We start from the raw sequence: 24,661 nt of genomic DNA, 5'->3' as shown, positions 1-24,661 counted from the left end.
CTCGAGAATATCTCTTTCGTTTCGTCCACGTTATATCGTGTAAGCTCGTCATCCAAGTCGTAAGCTCATTACCGCCACCAAGACTTTCTCATTCATCCATGCTCCCGAATATCCCACCTTCACTGCGATATGAATGTGCCATCCATAAGCCTCTGGAAAGCATCCATGACATCCTTATCGACATTCACCGCCCAGTTCGCATGGAAAACCTCTTGGCCTCCGACGCGCGCAACCAAGTCCTGTAGTCTAGCCTTTACAAACTGCAGCGCGTTCACGCAATGTACCGGATCTTTATGCTGACTCTCCCGCTCTACGAGCAACCTGGGAGCATCATACTCAAATTCCTCCACTTCCGTCTCCCAAATCAGACAATCCGTGCCGTCAGCCACGCCGTCTTGTAGATCCATGATGACGTTGATCCACATATCCATAAAGTCTTGTAGCTTACTCAACACTAATTCCTGCATTGGCGAATTCAGTTCGAGCAGACGGGTTAAAGCAAGGACGTAGAGCTTCTGGCGGTCGATGTTGTCCATCCTCGATTGGTATACGAACCATTCCGCGGATAGCCAGCTCCACACGTCTCCAATGTTTCCAAATGTGCTCAGCATTTGCACAAACAGGTTCGGCTCAGCAAGTATGATCCTGGCCAGGATCGCAAAGTAGTCTCCTTGTGTGATCGTGTTTAGCTTGCTTTGTTTTCTGTTGGGCCCTGTGGTTTGACGGGCCTCCCACGCGTCGTGGAGATTAACCAGAATCTTGTTCATGAAGCCTATTTCTAGCATGTCCCCAACTAGAACTGATATTCCCTGCGCGCCTCCGAGTTCCGCCGCCGACCGAATCAAGTACTCAATGCAAGTTGTGCCTATGCGAACATGCTCTCGGCTCTTGGAATCCAGCGTACCGCTAAGCGCAGTCAGCATCGGTCGTCGCAGGGTGTCCTCCAGCATCGCCGAGGGTGCGATGATGACGTAGGATTCAATGGCTGATAACGCTTGTGACACTGTTTCTGATTGATACTCAAGGAGTGGAAGCAGCATCTCGGCAAGATTGATAATCTCCTGCGAAAGGGGAGGCTTGCATTGCATGAGGATCGAGTTCAAGAGCTCCAACGATTCGTCAATGAGATTGTAATGCAAGTCTGAACCTTGCCTTGCAGCTTCAGCGAGTAAGGGAAGCATGTAATTCTGATAGCGCTGAAATTCGGGGCCCATGCTCATAACCAAGGCCGAGAAAATGGCAATCACCGCTTGCTTCACCATGTACTCTTCTGTTCCTGTGCTTTGCCACACAGACGGCAGCGCAGCCATGAGCTGGTCTCCAAACTGGCTTACTTGCTCTTCCATTCGCGTCACCAGGATTCGGATAGACTCGAGTATAGCTAGCTTTGTTTCGTCGCTGTCCACGTTCTGTACAAGATCTATGAGGTTGTTGAGAACATCTGCAGTGTAGGGCAGAAATGCGTCGACGTTGAAGTCAATCTCGTCGGCCACCCATCTGAGCTGCCTTGCCGCTGTGATCCTCACCACAATGTCATTCGTCTCATCGGCTGGAGATAGGAAATGCTGGAAAATCTGATATACAATCGGCCGGCTGGTGTCCCCTAGTTTGACTGGGGCCCATAGACTGATCAAGATGGCAATACGTCGCCGCAGGACCTTGTACAGACCGCCTTGTTGCTGGGCATCATTCACAATGGCCGATGCCAGCACTGCGTCAAAGTCAAGCTGGTGGACCACGTGCGCTGCTGAAAGACCCATGGCCGTATAAACGGCCTCCTTTGTAGCAATATCCGTCTGAGGAGACTGTACATTATGGAAATATGATAGCAGCGGCGGCACTAGAAGATCCTTAAAATTGGTAAGCAGATCCAAGAACAGCTTCTCAGCGCATGGCCGAACTTCCCATTCATATGCACTACCCTCATGCTGCTCCTGCTGTTCCCAATCTTCGGGATCTTCTTCCCAAGCCTCAAGATCCGACCTGCGGAAGACAAACAGGTGGGTGATGATGGTATTGACCATTTGTATTACCAAGTCATCTTTGAAAAGCTCCGTCCTTACTATGCTCTTTGCTTCCTCTTGTTCGACTTTTGTCTCTTGCGTTCGGTACTTGAATGTTTGTATTGGTGAAAACGCGATCCTAACACAAGCACGCAGAAGAAGCAGCCCCTTCAAGGCAAGCTTTTCCATGAGAGGACCTTCTGTCTTGCTCTTGGCTCCCGCATCGCCGGAGCCCTGGCGAATACCGCCAGACGAAGCAAAAACTTCAGCAAATTTCGAAATGAGGTCCCAGTACGCATTGACGAGGGACAGCGAATTGGGCAGAAAAGCAAAGCTGGCAGCGAAATGCTCGGCTTGGTCGATGTGGAACTTTGAGAACTGGAGAAGATGCTTCCCCACCAAGTCTTGGTATGGTTCTGGTACACCAGAGTCGATAAAGCCAAGAAACTGACCAAACTGGTTTTGCGACAGTGTCCAGAACTGGCTTACTGAGTTGTCGGTGTGAGGTCGCGCGTAGCCGACACTGATGAGGCGACGGAGAGTTTTCAAGGCTGAGAGGCTGTTCATCATGGCCAAGTTGGCTTCGTCGCTGTTTCCCTGTCCGGTGCTTAAAAAGTTGATCCATATTGATGACTTCTCAGAGTATATCTCGGACAAGACGTATACAATCTCAGGCGTAACTGACTGCAGTGCTGTTTGCGACTTTCTAAGCCGTGCACTTCCCATCTCCTTGATGACTCGCAAGAGAACCAGCAGTGTGCCGTATAGATGATACTGGTTGGCGTTTTTCGTAGATCGCAGAAGATCGATGATGCTGGGCAACGCATCGGGCCAGTCGTCGGGGTAGTCGATCCGGATTATTTTAGCAATGACCAAGGCATTGTGTAGAGCAAGGTGCTTCTCCTCCTCCTCGACCGATCCCTGAAACAACCGCGATCGGATCAAGCTCTTCTCCTCGGCAGGTATTCCGTTCTTCAAGTGCGCATGCAGTCTCCAGCACTTGTCGATGCCATTCTTGATCTGTATAACTGCCAGAAATCGAATCTCGAGAGGCAGGGATTTGTCTAGAAACACCGACTGTCAAGCAAGGAAGCAGACAAAAGTTAGCCGCTGCGAGGCTGATGTATAACGACGATAGAGTAGTAACAGAGGCATACCTGTAGCGAAGAATAGTAGCCAGGCTGTGACTCCCAAGTTGTGAGCTGCTGGCCGGCAGCCTGTCGCTGGACGTGATCCGAAGCAGTGGTAGCCGCGTGAAGAGTGCGGCACAGCTCCTCCAAGGACAGCGGAGCGGCGTCGCCTGGCACCTCGATTGCGAAACTCATGGCTGCTGCCGGGGCCGTTGAGGCGGCTGCTCAGCTCTGGTGCGATGGCTGCGAGGCCCGTAAAGCAAACAGGATCGCGAAATTCGTATGGAAATAGCAAAGGCAAAAGTCGAGGTTCCAAAGGCTGTAGGTGCTAACAGGATAGTCCAGCGCTTGGAGATGGTGGGGCTGAGTTCGTTTGGCTGTTTGGTGTGAGAAGAAGATGGAGGGGTAGCAATAGGAAGTGCTACTGGTAAATAGGCGGAAAGGGCAGCAAGGCTGGAATTGCAAGGAACAGTACACAGGCAGTAAATTAGTTGTAGAGAAACAAATGGAGATGAGGCCTTTTACAAGTACACGTGTGTTTGTTTACTCTATAGTCATTGTAAATTCTATGCCCAGCTCGAGATCCTGTCATTAACTGGTCCAAGAGACATTTACAGCGAGGACCCTTGGGTCTTGTTAGCGCCGGTGTATCGGCCTATGCCCCACCGCGAAAGTTCAAGCTTCAACTTCGTAGAGAGCCTCTATCCAGCTGCTCTATTTCTGGACCTCTAGGCAAGCCATTGCCCGCTGGCATCGGCACGTCCACAAGCGATGATTCGCTCACGAACCTCCAGGCTCGCAGCCTCTGCCCTCGCGAGGAGGCAATGGACGTGCCCGGCATGCCTGTCCAGGCGCCAATACTCCAAGCAGCCCGAAAAGCGCGAACCTCCCGATCATCGGAAGCTGGGCAACCAGCAAGAGCTCTTCATGACGTCGATATATAGCCCCGGATCCCCCATATTCTTGCCCAACGGCGCTCGGATATTCAATCGACTCGTCGACTTCTTGCGAAAACAGTACGTGCGATATGGGTTCCAGGAAGTCATCACGCCGACGATATACAAGAAGTCGCTGTGGGCAAAGTCGGGACATTTGGAGAATTATGCAGAGGACATGTACTCTGTGACGGGTAACAAGAGGGCTTCGGACGCGGAAGGGTGCTGCGGAACGGATCACGCCAAAGATGCATTAGAGGAAGAGGACGATTACGGGTTGAAGCCCATGAATTGCCCTGGGCATTGCCTGATCTTCGCATCCAAGCTGCATAGCTACAGAGATTTGCCGGTCAGATACGCCGATTTTAGTCCCCTCCATCGAAATGAGATATCAGGTGCCTTGTCGGGGTTGACTCGGGTGCGTCGATTCCACCAAGACGACGGCCACATCTTTTGTAGACCAAGCCAGGTGGAAGGCGAGATCAAGAAGACGCTGGATTTTGTCAAGACGGTTTACAGCGTTTTGCGCCTTGGTGTCAGCTACCGCTTGGCACTGTCTACGCGGCCGAAAGATCACTACATTGGCACGGAAGAAGAGTGGGCGCGCGCCGAGGACAGCTTGAAACGGGCGCTGGACGCTTCAGGCATGGAGTGGACAATAAACGAGGGCGACGGTGCATTCTACGGCCCCAAGATTGACATTGTGCTCAAAGACTCGGAAGGCAAAGAGCACCAGACTGCGACGATCCAGCTCGATTTCCAGCTGCCGAAGCGATTCGAGCTGGAGTACCAAGCACCCGCCCCAGAATATGAAGCTCGCGGCGAGACGACTGAAGACCCAGAGCTTCTCGCCCAGTACGGCCCCGTCCGGCCAGTCATGATTCACCGTGCGGTGCTGGGATCTGTAGAGCGGCTGCTGGCGCTCTTGATTGAGAATTATGACGGGAAATGGCCGTTCTGGCTGAACCCGAAACAGGCCGTCATCTTGACGGTCAACACGTCCGATCCAGTTGTAGAGTGGGCCGACGAAGTGCGCGACATCCTCCTCGGCAACAAGAAGCAGAGAGGAGATGGGTTGCCGGCTATCGAGAGCCTTTCAGGGCAGACGGGCCTGGCGGTGGACATGGATTTCACTCCGAGATCACTCGGGACCAAGATTCGGGAGGCCCACGCGAGTGGCTACGGTCTTGTGTTAGTGGTGGGCGAGCAAGATGTTGAGAAGAAACAGGTCAGCTTGGGCAAAGAAAGGTTGAACCCAGTAGAAATGCGCGATAGAATGCTGTACATGGTAGATACATTCGAATAAACAACTCTCCCATCTATTCCCACCCAAAAGCGCCGATGGTCGTAACCTGTATTCCTTTTCTTGACCTCCAATCCCCATTGAAGCCGACGTGTGTATAGGTAGCATAAATTGGTATAATAGAATCGCTTACAAGGCAATCAGGCTGGAGCCCAGGCTCGCTGCGCCTTTTCCAGCTTTTAGATAAAAGATAAATCAAGTTCGCTTCATGACGCTCTGTATCTCCTCTCTCGCCGGCGCTTCACCAAAGGCTTGGCAGGTCCTTTAACCTATCATCAAACACATTCACCGGCTGTTGGGGCCTTGCCTTGAAAGATGAGAACCCCTTTCCCCAAGTTAGTCTCCATCGCCGCGCGGCATCTCATTCAACTCACTTTTTGAACTTGGAATCGACATCTCCGCCTGCCTGCTCGACTCGCTCAATCAAGGCCTGCCTCTGCACGAGCTGCTCGCGCATGTAGTCCACCGTCCTCTTAAGCACGAGGCCCTCTGAGCGACCCTGGCCCTGCAGACCAGGCACGAGCTCAGTGAGCCTGTCGAAGCCCTCTCGTATGGCCTGGCGGCGCTTCTGCTCTAAAGGCGATGTTAGCTTTGAGCAGGGACGAGCGCTTTGGGGGTTGATCTCGGTGCTCGCGTGTTGACCTACCTGATGCTATGTGGTTCTGCTTCTTCTCCTCTTCTGTGAGGCGTGGCTTGTCGTCGGCGCTGGCTGCAGCCGCGGAACCGTTTTTGTCGGCAGACGAGCCCGAGGTTTGGCTTGGTGAGGCTGACATATTTTGTTTCTCTCTCTCTCTCGCTTTTGTCGTTGAGAGATGCGCTGCTGGGTAGATTGAGGGAGGGCTTATGGGTAATATGATAAGCACATGCGAATCAGGACACCAGTGCGCATAACCAGCCAAATATCAAGCTTTATAGAACCGACGGCAATCATTTACGCAAAGAGAGAAGCAAAAGGTTGAAAAGAATGAAGAATAGAGACAGCAATAAAGCAAAGCGGTCTGTGGCCCGGCAGACGCGCGATTCTTCGTTTATTTATCTGGCGTGGTACGACACCAGAGCGTCGAATGTCATCAATTGCTGCAGACTTTTGGGGGATCACATGCGTTGCACGTTGCACGCGCGCCGTGCTAATTAAAAGAAAATGAATCGAGAATAGAGAGCAGAGCCAGCACTAAAATGACACCAAAAGCCACCGGCCGCCAGACCTGTTACAGCGCTAGGAGGAACAAGGATCTTGCCCCAGATTCTCGGCCGAAGTGCCGGTCCCTGCGTCTAGCTCCCTAAACGAGCAGCTGGGCCACGTTAACGAGATTGATTCGGCTGGTGAGGTAGCAGTGCTTTGCTCTGTTCCGGGTTTTCAGAATTTGTACATGTAGCTATTGTGCTTTTCAAGTGCTTTTGTTTTTGTTTTGTTTTGCTCTTGCTTCAATATCTGCTTTTGATGTTTGATGTTTGACGGGCGGTGCAGCATGCCGAGATGATGCCTCCCTAACATTTCCGATTCTGCACCATGCCGCCAATCACATGCCAAAATACATGCTGCTCCGACCTAAAACTCCACGTAGACAGAGAAGTCGTCATGTTTTCTTTCGCAGTACGCATTGTGATCGAAGCAACTCACCTCGGTTGAGCTACACGGTGCTTGGAAAAGCGGGCGTTTCCCTTGATCCTGTGAAAATCACAAGCTTGCTTTGCTTCATGTCATCATCATCTTCTTCACATAAAGGACACATCTGGCCCGTGGCGCCCATGCGAGGGGCGCTGAAACCACGACGCTAGAGCCGCCTCAGTCTCCATCTCAAGTCACTCATCTATTTCTCATTCTGAAGCTGATCCTGCATCGTCAAACTCGTCACGATCTTGCTGGAAGGTGACCTTTTCCGCCAGGGTCAAAGTTCGCTTCACAGGCAGTCCAATGACATTATCAACGCTTCCCTCAATCTTCTCCACCAACAGCATGCCTGCGATGCCTTGAATTCCGTATCCACCAGCCTTGTCAACGCCTTCTCGGGTTTTGACGTAGGCCTCAATCACATCGTCTGGCAGTCCATTGCCTTCTTCCCAGAAGTAAACTTTGGTCTCCTCTGTGTGAGATTGGATGTCATAGCCCGGAGCCCTGGCATCTTCTCGCGGCGCCAGCACAGTCACTGAAGTCAAAACTCTGTGCATGCGCGTATCACGCAGGAGCTTGAGCATCCGAATGTGGTCTGCCTCGCTCCGAGGCTTCTCCAGAATGCGTCCATCACGAGTGACAATGATGGTGTCAGCGGCAATGACCAGAGCGGGATCGGGGATAGATGCAAGACTGGTCTCTATGCTTGTGGTGTAAACGTCCAGACACTTGTTGTGAGCGGTAGTGGCGACATATTCCCAAGGGCCATATGCCTTTTTGTCCAGATCCTCAGGCTTGGTTGATGGAGTAATCTCCAGATTAGTGAAGCCGACCTAAATTGGCAGATGTTATTTTTAGCGCCACAAAACGGGACTGCCAGTCTTTACAAGCGTCATACCTGCTGAAGAAGCTGCTTCCGCCGAGGAGAGGCAGATGCCAGAATTACCCGCTTTGAGTTGAGATGCCTGATAATGGGGATATCAAGGGGCTGCAGCGGCCTGCGCATGGATCCGGCTCGAGGACGCCCAGCGGCTGGGCCGGCAGAGTCGGGGCCGGCGTCGCCTGGCGCGTTCGGGGCCGACATGATGTGTGAGGGAGCTGTTGATTGAGGGGATTCTACAGCTACAGATGGAAATGCGAGATGAGAGCTTCAGGGACAGGAGCAAGGCGGTATAGGTTTTAAGGAGCTCGAGTCGTCATTGATGGTGGGGTCGTGTCTGCGATTGACCCCACTGCGCAGTAGTCTGTAGAGAGGAATGCATGGAGAGTGTGAGTGAGCCTCTATCGCCACAAAGGGCAGCTTCCGAATGCAGCGTATCTCTAGGCAGCTACTTGGGAGTTGAATTATTGAGTGAGTTTGCTATATAACCCCCCATCACTTGCTTTTTTGCTCTTTTGTGAAGTAGATTTCTCAGCATTGGCATCTGTATAGGAAGGTGTATGTATGTTACACCATGAACTACTGAGCTTTATTATTTTGTTGTGTCACAAATCTCATCGCCATTGTGTTTTTCATGATTAAGAATATCTACATTACAACATGGATATTTACAAATTTGCTACTTGCTCTCTTCCACAACCTTTCAAGACACTGAAGCCCGCCCTCATGAGCTGAAGCTGAGCTGCTGCCTCGTGGCCGGATCGGGACTAGGCCCAGCCGCGGTACCTGGCCACTTGTACCTTGGCGAGGTACCCGTCCAATGTACCCGTTCGTCAAACTCCCTGTTCCCGCGCCCTGGAGCGAAAAAGCCAAAACTTCGGCCCTCCAATAAACAGCACTCAACGACACTAAAGCACTCAATGCTCCTCTAGGCCTGCCATCGCCGCAGCGTGATTGTGTCCACCGGCTGAATAAGTTCCATCGATCAGCACTGCCGGATTCCGCTGCAGCTGCGCCTGTGTGGGAAAAAACGCTGCTCAGCTGCTGCTACTCCAAAAGCCATCGCCGCTCCAGAGCCCTGTAGCGCGCGCGACCTCCCGCCACCAACGGCACAAAAAAGCATCCCTCAACACGCGTCTCTCCACGCTGGCGATTGCAGTCGCCGGGCCGTGGGTTGCGACACGGGACTCTCGAAGCCATTGAGTCCTCACGCCTGCGACGCAGGTCCCTCGCCGCTGCCGACGGTAATGCGCCTGCTGTAACGCTGACGATCCAGACCAAAATGGAGGCCAAGCGGAAGGCGAATGGAGCCTCCGATGCAGAGGACCGCAATGCGAAGCGGCGCAGAGTAGCTGTGAGTGTGATTCGAGTTGATTGCGCCTCTGGATGGCGGCATCTGGTTTCGGGAGCAATCGCTGCCGTGCTGCATTCTGCGTTTCCCTCCCGCATCTTTCTTCCTTTCTTGATCCTTTACTTTTCATCATCAGTGACCTGCCCGCACCCGCATCCTTCAATCCTGCAGTTCGCGCGCATTGATGAAAATCGCACGCTTGCATCTCGCATGCCGGTTCTGCGCTAACAGCCCTGTCTCTACAGCAAGATTACGATCTCTCCAAGGGCGAATCCCGCGAATCGACCACTGCGCATGGACTGGTATTTCTCGACCAGATCCGCCGGACCGCCGACAAAAGGTACACTCGCTGCAGTTACTGTTGCTGTTGCAAAAGAATCTAGACTGACTGTTGAAAAAGTGGTCGACTTGTCGCGACGTGCTTTGAGGAGCTCGTCTCTCGCGAAAGTAACCCCGACTACTACAAAAGGACGCGACTGCCGATTTCTCTTCAGACAATTGAAGAAAAGCTCAACGATGGCTATTTCAAGAGCCTCGCAGAGCTGGAGAGCTACTTCAAGCGCATGATTGCCAACGCCAAAGAGTATTATACCCGCGGGTCACAAATCTTCGACGATGCCGAGCGAGTTCGCAAAGCGCTGAGCAACTACATGACCAAGACAAACCCTGCATACAGCAATCGATCCTACCAAGCAGTTCCTACTCCATTGCCGCCGGAAAATGCAGATGATGAGGAGGAGGAAGGAGATGCAGAAGAGGAGGAGGAGGGAGACGAAGATGCTGATGGCGAGGACGCTGAGGACGCCGAGGATGCTGAAGGCGAGGACGAAGATGCAGATGGCGAGGACGAGGACGAGCCCGAAGAAGACGAGCCGCCAAAATCAAGGCGAAAGGCCATTATCCTCAAACGGAGAGGATCTAGCCGCACTCGGAGAGGCTCCAACAACGATAACCCAAGAACTCGGTCACCACCACCAGCTCGTCCCGATCACGAGTACGAAAATGTGCCATACAAAGGGCTCACTTTCCAACAAGCTCAAGAAAAGATAGTGGAAGAACTTTTACGACACCAAGAGCCAGAGTATGTGGACTCAAACCAACCCTTTAACTATTGAACCCTTTTTTTTCTTGAAGACTAACCGAGTCCATTTTTAGCTATGACGATGCCTACTTCGAGCCTTTCATTAACCTCCCTCCTCGAGCCTTGAGGGACTACTACAAGGTCATTACTGATCCCCTATCGCTCAAGAAGCTGCAAAAAATTGTCAAGGGCGTGCACGGCCGGAACGATGCAACTGGCGTGAGCGACTTCAAGACGTGGAGCGCCTTTGAAGAAAAGTCAAAACTCCTCTGGACAAATGCCTATTTCTACAACGAAGAAGGCAGCGATATATACGTGCTGGCACAAGAACTTGAGGTAAGAAGCATGCACAATAGGACCGTTCTTAAGGACTTGCAAATCTGACAACGGGAATAGAAAATGTTCTACAGCCACCTTAAGAAGGCACAGGCAGCTGTCTCAGAGCCGTTCCAGCAGAAAATCAAGCTCAAGGTTGGACAAGGAGGATCAGAGACACCCAGCTCGTCCAAGAAGATCACTATCCACGTTGGCGGGCGTGACAGCTCTGTAGCTTCGCCGGCCCCTCAAGCAACCCAAGCACCAGAGGCCAATGGCGCGGTAAACACCAATGGCTCTGCTCAGCTTTCAGCCAATCTTGAAGCTCCTCGAAGTATCTCAGCATCTGCGCCCTCCCCGACTCCCTCATCTCAGGTAGGACTAAAGGTGGAGGATGGTTCGCGGGCGTCTCCCGCCGTTGCCAACGTACCAGCCGGGATGGTAGGACAAACGGCCCTGCGACCTCCCATTCCCGCGATCCCGTCTCAGCCATTCCAAACTAATCCACTGGTCAATGGCTATGCGGATCAGAGAAGATTCCGCGCTACTGGTAAAGGTATAGTGCACATAGTGTTCATGTCGAAGCTGCCATTCGATAAAAGGTACTAATCTTGAATTCCAGGAATCGAAAGTGCACTGATTGAAAAACTACGAATTCAAACTCTTCCTAGCATCCCGAATGAGCGCCCTACGCTGCTCACCATTTTGCCAAATGCAAAGGAGATGCAGCAGTCTGCAACCGTCAACTTGCCGCATTCTCAGACTCGCATCTGGATTGTCGTAACGCTGCCATCTTTCCTACAGGATCGTCAATATAGCCTGTGGACCCTGGTGGACAAGCAACCCTGGAAGCAGCTGATGCAGCCTATCCCGAACCAGACGCATCACGAAAGAGCATTTGATGTTATGCTGCATCCTGGGCTCAACGTCATCGAAACCCATCTCATCGCCGCAATTCCGCGTCACGAAAGAGAACCGGGGGGCCCTGAGGCGGAATTAGAAGTCTTCACTGTGCTGATTAACGTGGCACGGCCGTACTAGACGTCGGGTGTCGTTCGACCAGGTATGGAGTAGAGTGGGCAACTCTGTCCGCATCTGCTCCGAGCCTCTGCAGGGGGGCATTGTTCGGGCCAACTCTGCACAGCCCTTACTTATGCGAGTCGACGGTCTTGAAAATGCTAGGAGGGTGGAGTGGCGCGCGCTAATCCGCCTTTTCCGTGTTGTTTTTGCGGAAAACTCACATGGTTGGAGTTACTGGTATCAGGTAATAGCGAGCGACTCAGCCAAAAATTCTGGGCTTTGGGTGGAACCTCTGGCAGGGTTGCGTGTGTCTTTTTGTGTCTTTGGTTTTTCTATCTAATGATTTCGGCCGAGTACGGGTGACGGGCCAGGGCTGATCCCTGTTTTCCGGCTGCCCTTATTATACAGTATAATGCCGTCGGATGCGGATGTGGGATAGTACAGGTATCGGCCTCCTCGTGAACAGGTTTATGTACACCATCACCAGTGGCCGTGCAGCGAATCTCAGTTTGGGTAGCGCAATATTACTATTGCTCTGTGAGTAGCCAAAGAGATTATTTGCAGTGTCTGTACCCATGGAATATGTTGCAGCGGACAGCAGACGCTTACTAGTATCTAGTATAGAGGAAATGTGAAAAGGGGGAGGAGAAAAAAAACCTAATTGTTTATTCGATCTTTACGCTCTAGTAGATTTGCACATTAGGAAAGTGATTAAGAACGTTTATGCTGACTTGAATCTCGGCCAATTGCGACTCAGATTCTTGGGTCCTACGTGTTTGAGTTTGAGTCAGGTTTTCCGTATCGTTTCGGTGTTGCATGCGGCATATCGTTAGTGAGCTGTTGGTTTGTCCCTTGTCTGCACTGATATCTACCCAAACATCTACCGAGATGGCCAGCAGATCTGCTTTCCTAACGTAGGCATATCTTTGATGGCTACTAGGTACGAGACGAGCTGAACAAGATAGACGGGGGGAGATATGCTGGCCATTCAGCTCATGCTCTGTACGGCGCAACTCCCGATTCAGTACAAGATCCTGAACTCAGCATGGTTACTATGCGGCAGCCTGGGTGTTAGTGGGACTCATGATCCCTGCTGATGGGTGGCCTGAGTAAAAATACTGCTGGAATAGGAATTTGTATGTATGTAGATGGGGATGAGGCATCGGGAATGCGAGACGAATTAGGTGCTATTAAATCCGAGTCGACGACGTAATTGGCAAAAAGAAAATAAAGGTGAAAAAATTAAATCAGATAAATAAATAAATAGATAAAAGTAAATTGATCAAACGCGGTAGATCGTATTTACCCAGCAAGCTGATTAGTATTCTAATTAATATAGTCTCATCGCTAGGCCAGCCCTAGACCGCTGAGCTAAGAAACGGATTGTGGTTGCAGATTACACAGCATCATATTTCATATTTGTCACCGAGTCATGGGTTGTCAATATGGTGCCTTTTACTTCCTTGCTCGCTTGGTTTTGTTCTGTGGCACATGGTGGGAATAGTATAATCAGATGTATATACAAGTACATGGTTTTGATACGTGATTCGCTAATACAACTTGCTCACTCACTTGTGATACGAATTGGCTTAATCGATATAGAGAGAAAGATATGAATTAGTAATTAATTGTAATTGTCAATTGGCTGATTAATTGGTGATAATCATCAACCGTCTTGAAACACGGCAGTTGCGCGTTGGCCGCCAGCATGCCGCTCCAATTGTCAATCCAGGGCGTTGGTCGAAACAAGGAAATCCTTTCACACAAAGTACCCCTTCAGCCTAAGCCTATCCATTGTTAAGCAGTGTTGCATTCTGAGTAAAGTGGTGTAAAAAAAGCGGTTTCCTATACGGCTCCTTAAAAGACCCTATTCAACTCGGCGTCTTTCCTCAAAAGAGTAATGCGTGTTCAATGACTTGTCTCCAGACCCAAAGCGGCTCAACTAGTATCTCTGTAACACGAAGCTTGCGGGGCTATTGCTTACGCCTAAAACAAGTTTAAATTGTGTTAGAGTCTAGTAACGGTAAGAACCAGTACTATCAGCGCTATGAATTCTATCGCTGGCAGGTAGTGTTGTGGGAAATGTGCAACTTATGGGCTATATGTGGCAATGTTGCTTTGGAACCTTCCGCAAAGAGAGTTTCGAGTTTCTAGGATTGGCATGACGACGCTCTCAAGGTGAAGTCGTATGGAATGCCCGTAACAGAGTGAGGAAATTAGCCACTACGGCGCCATTAATAGAAGACTGCAGCTGGATTACTATTGAAAGCTCTTATTGTTACGTGATCTTTGCCAAGTTGTCAAATTATTCAATAGGATTGTATCTACTAGTTTAGTGATACTGATTACGCTTATGGCCGATACAAAGTTCCTACAACTAGTACGTCAACACGTGAAACTCAAGCACACGGCCTGGCCGATACGCCTATACGAAGGCTGCATTCGGCGACCCTGTCTTTTTTTTATTTCCGCAGTGATTAGTTTCCATCACCTGAGTGTTGTGGGTACAGGCCCGCCAAGACGTGTAATCTTTATAGTAGATACGAATCTTGAAGAATATTATATTGTGATATATGATTCTTTTGAGGGTGAAGACGTAAGTTCAAAGCGTGGGCGGAACTCTTGTTGAGAAATCATATACACAATGTGTTTCTCGAAGTGGAAACTACATATATCCATGAAGACAGGCAAGGCATATTTTGAGGTGATTCATCAAAACAAAACAAGGGTTGATGTATACTATCAAGCTTGTGATAAGAGCTCGTCTCAATTGAGTCCATGGTTCAGCCGACGATAGGACACAGCATGATGACAGAAAATCTTCAATTGATGATAGACATACATAATTCCATAATCTCATAGCTGCATGGCTAGTACTCCCGTCTTTACAGCCTTGTATGCGCAAATATGTCATCAGATTCCTGTAATCACAAAAGAGGAAACTCATGGGATGAAGGCATGCAAATAGGGCGGTATTACTAAGAGTTTTGGCCAAATGTCAGCTGAATTAAAGTCAGAAATAAGGACATGCGCACAGTCAGCCATAGCGGAACCGTTTTATACGCAGTTTCTACTTTCGGGGCTAGATTTACGGGAGATTTGGGACGGCTTAGGGACAGCCAAAATAAAGTCTTTGGTCCAGCAATATAAAATATGAGCAGTGTTGGACCTACAAAACTCGGAGGAATATCCGCGATGATATCTCCACAGTTAGTCTGGGTAGGCTCTAACTGAGACGCTCAATTACATCAGCTTGATTGACTTAATTCGAGTCAACTTGCATTATAACAATATATATCGCTAGTCAATATAAAGAAAGCGCTTCCACGTTGGACACAAAAAATGGGCTCGTTAGTCAATCATCATAAATCTGCAAATGGAGGGGTAAAGAACCGCATCTGCCATACCCGACCTGCTGGAAAACATCCCCCAGCCGCTAATCTGTAATTTTCATCTGATATATGAGGACTAGATTACCGAAACTACCTGCACGATTCCAATAGAGACAACATCAACCTCCTGAGCTTCAAGGGGGGGATCGATAAGCTAAAGTCTCATATGAAGTAAGTTATCTATACAGTTTCAATAGCATTGATAAAAAATTAGTCTGACTGCTCCAGCCTTGAGGAAAGTGAGCTAAAAGAATGAAAATTCCTAAGAATCCTTAACTTGAGAATATCTCGCTACTATACTTCGTAGCGGTTGAATCAAATCGGCAAATGGATACCGAGCCAGGATGTCACGAGAATTGAGCACCGCTAACAAGTAGCTCTAGTTTCTAGCCCCTTTTCTACCTGCAGCTTAGTGGCCTATTTTACGTCTATCGCCCATAACGTACAATGGATCCCTTAACGACCGAAATAGGTATTCCGGGCGAGAAGCCACTTTATATCAGAATAAACCGAATTCGGGGTATTCACTTAATGCGGCAATGCGATAGCCTTCCAAGTTGAAACTGCAGTGCTTAATTGCCGTGCTTATATTCTGTATAGGCTATTCGGTATCCTTTACGGCAAAAGTATCAGCATGACAGGCCGGGGATCTGATAACCCATTGGCCATCTTGGATTCCAAACACGGAGACGTTAAAACCGATGTCTGGTAAACCCGCTCGTCTAATACTTAAATGGAGAACGACTCGTATTTCGACCCAGCTTCTCCGGATATGCCGCATTTGGTGCTCTCCTTTTGGCCAGAGATCGACCGACGCCAGTTTTGGAAGTAGCCGTATAGTTGGATTGGCTATTTGCTTCATGTATTAGACTCGCCAATTGAGCCTCTGTCCATTCCTATTTGTTGTCCCGACTTGTGTCAAATTTTATAAATAACACGTCATGAAAGTAGTCTGATGAACTCACGACACTTATCGATCAACATACAGTCCTGAGGTTGACAAGGACCAGGGACTGTTGACAGCTTGCACGGACTTGGTCATGCACCGGGGGTTAAAGTTACAAGCGTGACTCAACGCTTGTTCCGCTTTAGTTACAGTAGCGTCATCACATAGCAGGGAAACCGCCAAAGATGACAAAACATGGAATCATATACCCTGCAGGTGGCTGACAGAACCATGAAGAATCCAACGTCGAGAGTTTTACGAGGTACAGCGGAATTAACGAAATTCACTTCATGCTGCTCCGAAAAGAATGGAGGAAATAAAAGAAAAAGAAACGAAATAAAATTGCAAAACGGAATAGGTAAAAACGATGATACATTTGACGTGCACGTCGCAAGGATGATGGGACAGTTCACTTTGAAATCTCCTTTTGTACTCTCCGACTCTTTATTTGTTGCCGCACTTTGACTTTGGCAAATCACCATAGTAGGCCTAGTAAGTGAGGATGTTATGCGAAGCGGTATTCTAAACTCTTTACAGACCTGCCCGCATAACGGCTTCATACACTGACAATGGTGCATCAAATCTTATACTTCAAATGCAGTAGAGATAAAAAAAAGGCATATGAAGCTTTCTGCGGTTACTGCATGCAGTGTATTATGTTTGCGTGCCAGTACAATCTTTCTCTCTAGGATCTGATTTAGGGGTGGTATCGTAAAGTAAACCCAAACAGGAGGCCATAACCCCAGCGCCGATCCATGCCATGCCATAACCAAGCCGTAATGCTACTATGTGCTCAATATTTGTACATATATAAAAAACGAAAGTCAAACGCGCGCCGAATGTTCGTGAAAGCTAGCTCCCACCCCCCTGGTCTCTGCTTCAGCTGTAGTAGATGCTTCAGTCCAGTCTGGACGCCCATAAACTTTCGTTGCTTCGGGTCGTACCACCCCAAGACGTATACAGCCATGACTGCAGACTTTCCCTGTAACTCTACAAGCCCATCAACTTTGATACACCCTCGGCTCGGTGGCTGCCTTGCAGGCTGCCAGTTTTTCGTAAAGGTCACTGTAGCTGCCTGAAGGGCGGCTTGAATCCGTGGATCGACTTGGCTTACGCCACTAAACGGCGTGCCCGGTATTTCGCTGATTCCAGTGTGAAGAGGAAAGTTTGCCTTGTCTGGCTGTCCTGGGACTCTGACAGTTTGCTTGCCAGCTGTTCCGAGCTCGCTTTGTTCTTTGATGCGGTTGAGGATGGCAGCCTGCCATGTGGCTTCGGGTGGAGGTGGTGTGTTGAAACCCAAAGCTTTGGCAATGTCTTGGGCTGTTTGTCTAGTCAATGAATCGATAAACGCCCACGCTGATAATGCCACTGCCTTGGGATATATAGCTGTATTCAGGTGGTTTGCGGCTAACGAATCCATCGGTCGATCGCCCCAGAATATGCCGTCGTCATCGATGATGATACTGAGTAGATATGTTAGTATTAGCCCCCATGAGTGCCAGCCATATCATGACTTACCCAGAAACATAATGCTTAGGAGGTGGTGCAGGGGGATAAATAATATCCAGCCAAAATTTCTTCAGTTTAATATCTCGACCGCCAAGCAGTTGAACATACGCAGGGTTCCTTTCAACTCCTCGTCGTATAAGTTCAGCTAGCCCCACTATTACAGACGAATTAGCGGCTATCATATGCCAGCGATCTGTGTCCAAAAAACCTACTCTGGATGTCGTTTTGCAACTGGCGATCTTTATTCACAGCGAGAAATGTTGCCCACTCAGGGTCCGAGCCTTTGTACGGTGGCTGTTTGACCTCTTTTGTTGTAAATGGGAACGGAAGGAAGAGAATGGGTTCGTCCTCATCCGCCATGTCTTCCATCTCTTTCTTTTCCTTCTCCGACAAAGTCTCCCATTCGTGGTCTGCCCAGTCCAATAGCGGATCAAAGACGACGGTCGCGAAGATCTGCCAACAGGCATATGCAGCTAGTGTGGTGAAAAGTATGCGACTGTATCTGGAGATTAGTTCCCAATATCGTACTGAATGAGCCGCTGTGGCAATAGTAAAACCTACCCCAACTGGCGTCGGAAGGCACCCGGTTTCGGTGAGCTGCTGGGCCGCGCAAAATAGACCGGATGGCCTTCCGACGTTGTTTTATTCCGCCATGGTAGAAACGATATCGGCCGTCTAATAGAAGGGATGCGATGGGCGGGGAGATGCGGCGTCGCATTCGTGAAGAGTGCTGCGTGTCGCGGAAGGGCCGCTGCGCGCCGGAGCATCCCGACTTGTAGGTGTATTGTCTGTATCTCCAAGCGGTATAAGAATCAAAATGCGTCTTGAAAGAAAAAATAACGGTAATGTCACAAAAGCAGGCGCATGGTGTATTTCGAGCTATGGCGATGGAGAATGGAGATGAAGTTCTATGATGGGCACGGCATCTGCTTACACATTTGTCGCATGTGGTTACGCAGGGGTCCGAGCCGGAACATCCCCTATTCCGACGCACCCAACCACAACGAGCTAGAGTCAACCTGAAGCGTCACCTACGTACTTCATACTTTATCGGTGCAACTTGTGACGCCGAGCCCTTTTTGCGCGTGTTCACCATCACCAGCAGCTTCAACAAGGACGACATTCATCATGAAGCTCACGCTGGGGCTTGCCGCAGCTTTTGCGGGCTGTGTGGCAGCTTCACAGCCCACTGCCGATGTCTATATTCTGCCGAATCGCGAATCCACGTCGCCGCCGTCCGTCTCTAGCAACGTCGCCCGACTGATTGCGTTACAACGATTTTCTCCTAGCCGAAGCGTTTCCGTCAATGAAATCCCGGAAGACGCCGATATAGAAGACGTCGCCTCGCTATTAAGTCAATTTGGGAAGCCGATCCCTTCGATATTTGATGAGGCCGATGAGCCCAACCAGCTCATTCTCGCGGTAACGGGATTGACAGAGGAGCAAATCAGGGAGACTAGAGAAAAGCTGAACGTGCAGCCTGCATTCACTATTCCGGATGCCTCTTCTATTGACCCGCTGAATGGGGTCGCAGGCTTCGACCCTGCCGATTACCATGGCGCGGCGAAAGCGCAGAAGTGCTCTTTTGACGAAATAATTAACCCGCTTGAAGAGCGATGCTGGGCTGGAAGGGCTTTGTTTGCCGAATATGATATTCAAAAGGTAAGCGTTGCAAATGGAGGATAAGTGGATACACTTTGAAACCCTGGGTAGGAAGAAATCATTCAACTGACACGGTATCCTGCTTTTGATAGCGACCACAAGCCTTGGACGATGTGATTCATAGCTTCTCAAGACTCGATTCTCTTGCCAAGATTGGCGAGATGCAGACTACCTTGCTTCTACTCCCAGCTGTCAGTGGAAAATCGGGCTCGAAGCAAGGATCAGGCCAGCAACAGGAGCTCCGTCGCCGTCAGGCAGAGAGGGTGCTCAATTCATTTCACAAGGCAGCGCATGCGGAACCGACTACGCCTGCACCCAACAATATCCTTCGAGCCCCCTCGAAGGCTGTTCCGGCTTGCTTCGACTCTCTTGATAGCTGCGTCACCGGCACTGGAAACTGCTCGCACCAGGGAGAATGCCTAAACAAGTATGGATCTGCGGATGCTGGCGGCAAGGCTTGTTTTGCATGCCACTGCCTTAGCACCAGGGCAGGCGAAGACGGTGCCCTTACTCATTGGGCAGGACCTACATGCGCCAAGAAAGATATTAGCGTTCCCTTCTGGTTGTTTGCAGGCTTCACTCTGCTTATGCTGGGAATATTGTCGCTTTCTGTCACAATGCTTTACAACGTGGGCGACGAGAAGCTGCCAGGTGTCATTGGAGCTGGAGTTTCCAAGTCTAAATAAATGGCCAACAGGACCTCTGGATCCTATTTTTTTGTCAGGGTATAGGTTAATTCTCTTTTAGAAGTGGGGTATGCGATGGTCAACGAGAGGGTGGCCAAAGAGCAACAAAGTTCTAGCATGTGTGAGCCGGGGAGCAACTGCTACCTACTTATTGTCGATGCTTCTACATACCATATAATCATTGGAGCCAACGCCTTATGTATCATACAGATGTATTCAATAGCGATTTTCTTTTCTTCTTCTACCTTGATCTTTCATACACGCGCAAGTCAACCACCATGATGGGTATCTGATTCTGTCTGAACCAAGGATTGCGTGTATGAGCCTCTTGACGGTCTTGGCCGTCTTGACGATAGTATTCCCGATGGGACGGTAAGACATAACATTGGCATGTGACTGTGGATTGGCTACCTACCTATCTGCTGATTGATGAGTATCTCTCAAGTCGTAGCTGAGCCAAGCTTGAGCGGCAGTTGATTGTCTTACGTTGCCACAGCTGAGATAGGTAATGCCGACAAGCCTTACATGCGAGTCAGTCCCAAGACGCGTCCCTCATTATGCAACCAATGTACCGCAACTACTTATTCTGTTATAGCTAGCATTCTACTATGCCGCATTCTATCGGGCCAGACAACTTGCAGCGGAATAAGCATAAGGTACACCTTAAGATACGAGCACCCTGGCCTTCAAAAGACCCAATAATAAGGTTAACTGGGGATAGATTCTGATGGCCTCGTAATCGGTCGAGAAGCACTCTGGAGTATTGCCCGCTTAGGCCTAGCAAGAAGGCTGTTACGCTAAGCGCGTCGCGAATAGGCGGTTTGATTCCTATCCAGGACTAGACGGCTCCTGCCAGCTGAGCTCCTATTGCCGTCCATGCGCCAGGCGGGTCGCGGCAGGCACAGGCAGCGTCAAACAGCAAGAGCGACCCCGGAGCATCGACCCTCATCGGCAGCGAGCATTGGCAGGCACGAGCGAGAGCCGCGCCTAAGCCCAGGAGAGAGCGAGGGACGCGCAGCTGCCCCTTTGGTGTCGCATCATCGTTCTTTACCTTGGGTGGCGCATTTCAATCCTGTGCACTTCAACGTTCTGACTGGGATATTCTCCGGGGCTGAGAGCTTGCGGCATCGACGCAGCCGCGCCTATCCTGGCCAATCACACGCCTGGCAACCCTCCGGTGCCCCACAATGTCCCGACCGGACTTTTGGCAAAACGCCGTTCCCAAGTCGCTTGGTTTGAGCCATCGAGGCTTTGACGGCCAATCTAAAGCATGGCCATTGGCAACCTTTAAATCGAAAGCCCGCCGGACTTCACTCTGCCTCCTCTCAAAGTCCTGGACGACGACCATGCACCCTCTTTTGGCTGCTTGCATATCATAGGGCGGGAAAAGGCCATTGACAAAGGATGGATGCTGGCGCTGAAGCCTCGCTGCCAACCACTAACAGCTCTAGAGAGCGGCCAAAGCTGCCCACGGCCAAATGGGGAGCTGCCTGTGCGCCTTGCGCCACTGCAAAGGCGAAGTGTATTCGATCCAACGACACGCCCGGAGCAAAGTGTGATAGGTGAGTTGAGAAATGAGAAGATGGACAAGGAAGATTTGAAAGCTTCACGGAATTATGAAAAATAAAAAGCAAACAGTCATTATACATGGGTGGGAGAGTGGGAGAGAGGGAGAGAGAGAGTACAGAACTATCAACTTTACCCTTGCTTTCACCTTAATGAATGGCACCATGGCACCATCTGTATTTCATTTAGCGAAAAACCGCTAACAAAACCAATTGCTGCAATTCATAGGTGTGAGAGACTCTTGAAGGAGTGTTCGAACCAGATCCATCGCCCGCGGAAGAAAAGACAGTCCAAACCCTCGTAAGTCGGCAATCTCTGTCTCTTTTATAAAGCCAGCCATGCTAGCTGCTCGAACTCCGGTTCTGCGTTTTTTTCGGAAACATTCGCTCGACCCTGGCCTCATGATTCCGAAAGTCCGTTTGAACGGAGATTTCAAAAGTGTCGACAGCGATGGGGCCAGCAGCTGTGTCACCTCCAAGCTTCACTAACAGCGAGCTCTTTACTCGCGGCTCCTTTATGTGGATATTCAATCTAACAGATATTGAGCAGCCGAACAGCGCAGATCGAAGAGCGGCTCAACGGCCTTGTCAGTCTTCTGAAAGCGTCCGGAGAGCTTTCCGGAACTCAGCGTGACCCACTCTCGCGAGATGATAACAACGAAGACCGCGGGACTGAAGACTCATCTGATGATCCGTCCCCGTTCTCAAGCCCGTCTAGTGCCATTCCCAGCATCACCAATCAGGCCAATACTTGGATTATCGACCCGACGTACAACTCGTTTACACCGAAATCATGCATCTGTCACCCAGACACTTTGGATGCGCCCCCGCCTCCGGAGCCGGACGAGATCCTTCTCGAATTTTACCGGAAGAATCTCCAACCCGTCCACCCTTTCGTCATAGTCCCGCCTAATGTCACCGCGGCTGTTTTGGCGTTAAGAAGACCGTTCCTCATGGCAGCTATTCGCATGGTTAGCTCGTTTCGAAGCATACGATCGATGAGAGCGCAGATGTACCATCTCATGAAACACCTCGCAGACTACATGCTCATTCGCTCGGAAAAGTCTTTGGATTTACTATTGGGGATAATAGTCATGCTTGGATATCAACAATATCACTGTTGTCTCCACGGACAGCTAAATAACCTAATTACTCTGGCTAGCAGCTTGATAAGCGACATGGGGTTGAACAGGCCTCCAGGGTTGAATGAGCGAACGCGTTTGATGGTTGTACGCCCGCCAGAGGTGAATGGCCGAAGCAATGAAGAGAGGCGAGCATTTGCAGGAGCATGGTACTGGGCATCAGTGTTTGTATTCTCCCGCTACTCAACTGTTTATTGATATTGAATATCATATGCTTACCCCTTCTTCTACCCTTGCCAGAATCTCGATGAATTTCCAAAGAGTGGAACCGATGAGATACAACAGCTATCTTTCCGACTGCATACGATATCTGCAGGAGCATCCTGAATACGAAAGCGATATTTCTCTCGTCTACCTCGTCAGAATACAGAGATTGACAGAACGCATTGCCGAATTCAATTCCGAAGATAGGGCTACTGAGGAAATCTCTTTAGTGCCTTCAGCTCCTGTCTCGGCATACGTTTTGGCATTCCAAAACGAACTCAACCAAATTCGCGACTCTATGCCCAAGCATCTGCAAGAAGATAGTCAGTAGCATTTCTATTAAATACTCTGGTAAAATCTTGATCTAACTTTACTTATAGAGACTTTTCAGCTCTTCCTCAATAGTGCCAGCCTTCGTCTATACGAACCTCCTGTTGTTGACAAGAATCTGATTCGTTCATTATCCAAGTCCCTCTCTTCTGTATCGATGGCTATGGATTCGCCACTCGACAAAATATACCGATCAAGCGCCGTTCTTACAACATGGTTCAATTCCTGGCTTGCTCTCCCCATCTCCACCTATTATTTTCAAACTACGGCCGTCGGCTCGCACCTCGTCTACGCTCTTGTTATGCTAGCTCGCTGGGCAAGATTATCAACACCAAGAGCCATGTACGAAGGAAGAACATCAATGCCAGATGACCCGAGCGAAAACAATCCGAATGTTGCTTTATATAACTCTGATATGGCAAATGCCCAACGCGAATCCGGCATGGCATCAGGCAAGAGCAGTGCACCTCATGAACACATGCCTGCGCGTCCTGATCTAGAAGATACGGACCTCGCGGCTGCTGTGGCCGTGCTACGAACGCAGCTACAAACGCAACCTGGCTTAATGATCAATATCCCCGAGATCCTGTCAGCGATATGCAATCGCTTTGAACATGCCAACGCAAATTTCCAGCTATGCTCGGTGGACACCGAAAGAATCAACAAAAACATTTGGATGATGACTGCACTAAAAGTTCGCATCGCACGAGCCAAACTCGAGAAATGGGCAGAACTAGTGGCTGAAGGAGAAAGCCTTGGCCAAGACCATCGAGCAGACGGAGATCAAAGAATGGCAGAATGGCAAGCGGCGATGCATTTGCCGCAAACCGAATGCATGGGCCTTGAAGACATGGGCATTTTACCGACAGAGTATCAACAACAACCCCAAGTAGAGAATACATGGGGACATGCGACGAACTCTCCGTGGACTACTGATCTACTTTCTGGTTTCGATCCAAGTAGCTTCTTTGATGGATATCTGGATTGGAATTCAGTTGCTATGAATGTTACATCTCCTATGGAGCGATGAAGATGTTTCCGTCGCCATTTTACTACAATCATTACAGCTTTTGGAGTTCCCTTTCGACTTTGTCTTGAGCCTTGCATATCATACCCAGGGGAAATATTTTTGAATCTTCTACTATCTACATATCAAATGACATTACGACTGCGAATTTGGAAATTGTTATATCACCAAGAAGCTATGGTAAACAGCACACTATGAAATTAAAATTACAATAGACATCATCAATACAGTTAATATGTTGCTCGCGCCAGCTCAGCTACCATACAAACAGGCGAATAGTTTGCGAATATCATATAGCACATTTCAATGACCGATAATTTGCACATTTTTGATACAAAAAGAAGGAGAAAAAAAAGAAAAAGAAGATGAACTATTGGCGAGAATTGCCCAGATAAGTTGTTCTTGAACTGTGCTGTGACCTATGCCTCGCCAAAGCCTAGAGTCGCCGATCTTTTGGTCATGGTTCATTAAGTGCCGTATAAGATCAGAGATTGACGATTCTGGAAACTTGAGCTTACCAAGAGCGAAACAGAAGAAAGTAACCGCATCGCTAATCTCATTTGTGGAG

At 49.6% G+C, this 24,661-nt stretch overlaps 8 protein-coding genes across 11 annotated transcripts; 4 read left to right on the top strand and 4 right to left on the bottom strand.

Moving 5' to 3' along the window:
* Positions 1-119: 119 nt before the first annotated feature.
* On the bottom strand, positions 120-3,328 carry TrAtP1_006328 (uncharacterized protein; the record flags this gene model as incomplete). The annotated part of the gene is made up of 2 exons (XM_014082946.2): positions 120-3,080; positions 3,161-3,328. The coding sequence occupies 2 exons, from the start codon at positions 3,326-3,328 to the stop codon at positions 120-122; spliced, it is 3,129 nt and encodes a 1,042-aa protein (XP_013938421.2).
* A 389-nt stretch (positions 3,329-3,717) lies between these two features.
* Positions 3,718-5,374, top strand: TrAtP1_006327 (uncharacterized protein; the record flags this gene model as incomplete). The annotated part of the gene is made up of 1 exon (XM_014082945.2): positions 3,718-5,374. Exon 1 carries the CDS (start codon positions 3,905-3,907, stop codon positions 5,372-5,374), a length of 1,470 nt encoding a protein of 489 aa, XP_013938420.2. The 5' UTR covers positions 3,718-3,904.
* Positions 5,375-5,656: 282 nt separating this feature from the next.
* Positions 5,657-6,144, bottom strand: TrAtP1_006326 (uncharacterized protein; the record flags this gene model as incomplete). Its single annotated transcript, XM_014082552.3, has 3 exons — positions 5,657-5,696; positions 5,746-5,944; positions 6,018-6,144. 3 exons carry the CDS (start codon positions 6,142-6,144, stop codon positions 5,657-5,659), a joined length of 366 nt encoding a protein of 121 aa, XP_013938027.2.
* Positions 6,145-7,189: 1,045 nt separating this feature from the next.
* Positions 7,190-8,067, bottom strand: TrAtP1_006325 (uncharacterized protein; the record flags this gene model as incomplete). The annotated part of the gene is made up of 2 exons (XM_014082944.2): positions 7,190-7,816; positions 7,882-8,067. The coding sequence occupies 2 exons, from the start codon at positions 8,065-8,067 to the stop codon at positions 7,190-7,192; spliced, it is 813 nt and encodes a 270-aa protein (XP_013938419.2).
* A 650-nt stretch (positions 8,068-8,717) lies between these two features.
* On the top strand, positions 8,718-12,303 carry TrAtP1_006324 (uncharacterized protein). Of its 2 annotated transcripts, XM_014082942.2 has the most exons (6): positions 8,718-9,217; positions 9,460-9,554; positions 9,615-10,295; positions 10,370-10,631; positions 10,692-11,166; positions 11,233-12,303. In XM_014082942.2, the coding sequence occupies exons 1-6, from the start codon at positions 9,146-9,148 to the stop codon at positions 11,649-11,651; spliced, it is 2,004 nt and encodes a 667-aa protein (XP_013938417.1). In that variant the 5' UTR covers positions 8,718-9,145; the 3' UTR covers positions 11,652-12,303. The 2 variants fall into 2 exon arrangements, with proteins under 2 accessions (XP_013938417.1, XP_065969161.1); XM_066113075.1 differs by having other exon boundaries at positions 8,718-9,554.
* A 4,102-nt stretch (positions 12,304-16,405) lies between these two features.
* On the bottom strand, positions 16,406-18,384 carry TrAtP1_006323 (uncharacterized protein). Its single transcript, XM_014082941.2, has 4 exons — positions 18,039-18,384; positions 17,690-17,973; positions 17,487-17,631; positions 16,406-17,431 (listed from the first exon to the last, which is right to left on the bottom strand). Exons 1-4 carry the CDS (start codon positions 18,242-18,244, stop codon positions 16,762-16,764), a joined length of 1,305 nt encoding a protein of 434 aa, XP_013938416.2. The 5' UTR covers positions 18,245-18,384; the 3' UTR covers positions 16,406-16,761.
* A 146-nt stretch (positions 18,385-18,530) lies between these two features.
* On the top strand, positions 18,531-20,068 carry TrAtP1_006322 (uncharacterized protein). Its single transcript, XM_066113074.1, has 2 exons — positions 18,531-19,139; positions 19,232-20,068. Exons 1-2 carry the CDS (start codon positions 18,606-18,608, stop codon positions 19,823-19,825), a joined length of 1,128 nt encoding a protein of 375 aa, XP_065969160.1. The 5' UTR covers positions 18,531-18,605; the 3' UTR covers positions 19,826-20,068.
* Positions 20,069-20,705: 637 nt separating this feature from the next.
* On the top strand, positions 20,706-24,606 carry TrAtP1_006321 (uncharacterized protein). Of its 3 annotated transcripts, XM_066113071.1 has the most exons (5): positions 20,706-21,387; positions 21,620-21,691; positions 21,941-22,696; positions 22,773-23,059; positions 23,117-24,606. In XM_066113071.1, the coding sequence occupies exons 1-5, from the start codon at positions 21,230-21,232 to the stop codon at positions 24,094-24,096; spliced, it is 2,253 nt and encodes a 750-aa protein (XP_065969157.1). In that variant the 5' UTR covers positions 20,706-21,229; the 3' UTR covers positions 24,097-24,606. The 3 variants fall into 3 exon arrangements, with proteins under 3 accessions (XP_065969157.1, XP_065969159.1, XP_065969158.1); XM_066113072.1 differs by having other exon boundaries at positions 21,941-23,059; XM_066113073.1 differs by having other exon boundaries at positions 20,706-22,696.
* The last annotated feature ends 55 nt before the right edge of the window (positions 24,607-24,661 follow it).

Source organism: Trichoderma atroviride, chromosome 3 (assembly GCF_020647795.1).
Source record: "Trichoderma atroviride chromosome 3, complete sequence".
In the NCBI taxonomy this organism is placed as follows: domain Eukaryota; kingdom Fungi; phylum Ascomycota; class Sordariomycetes; order Hypocreales; family Hypocreaceae; genus Trichoderma; species Trichoderma atroviride.
Note: the sequence above shows the minus strand (reverse complement) of the source record. Positions and strands in the feature narration are given on the sequence as shown.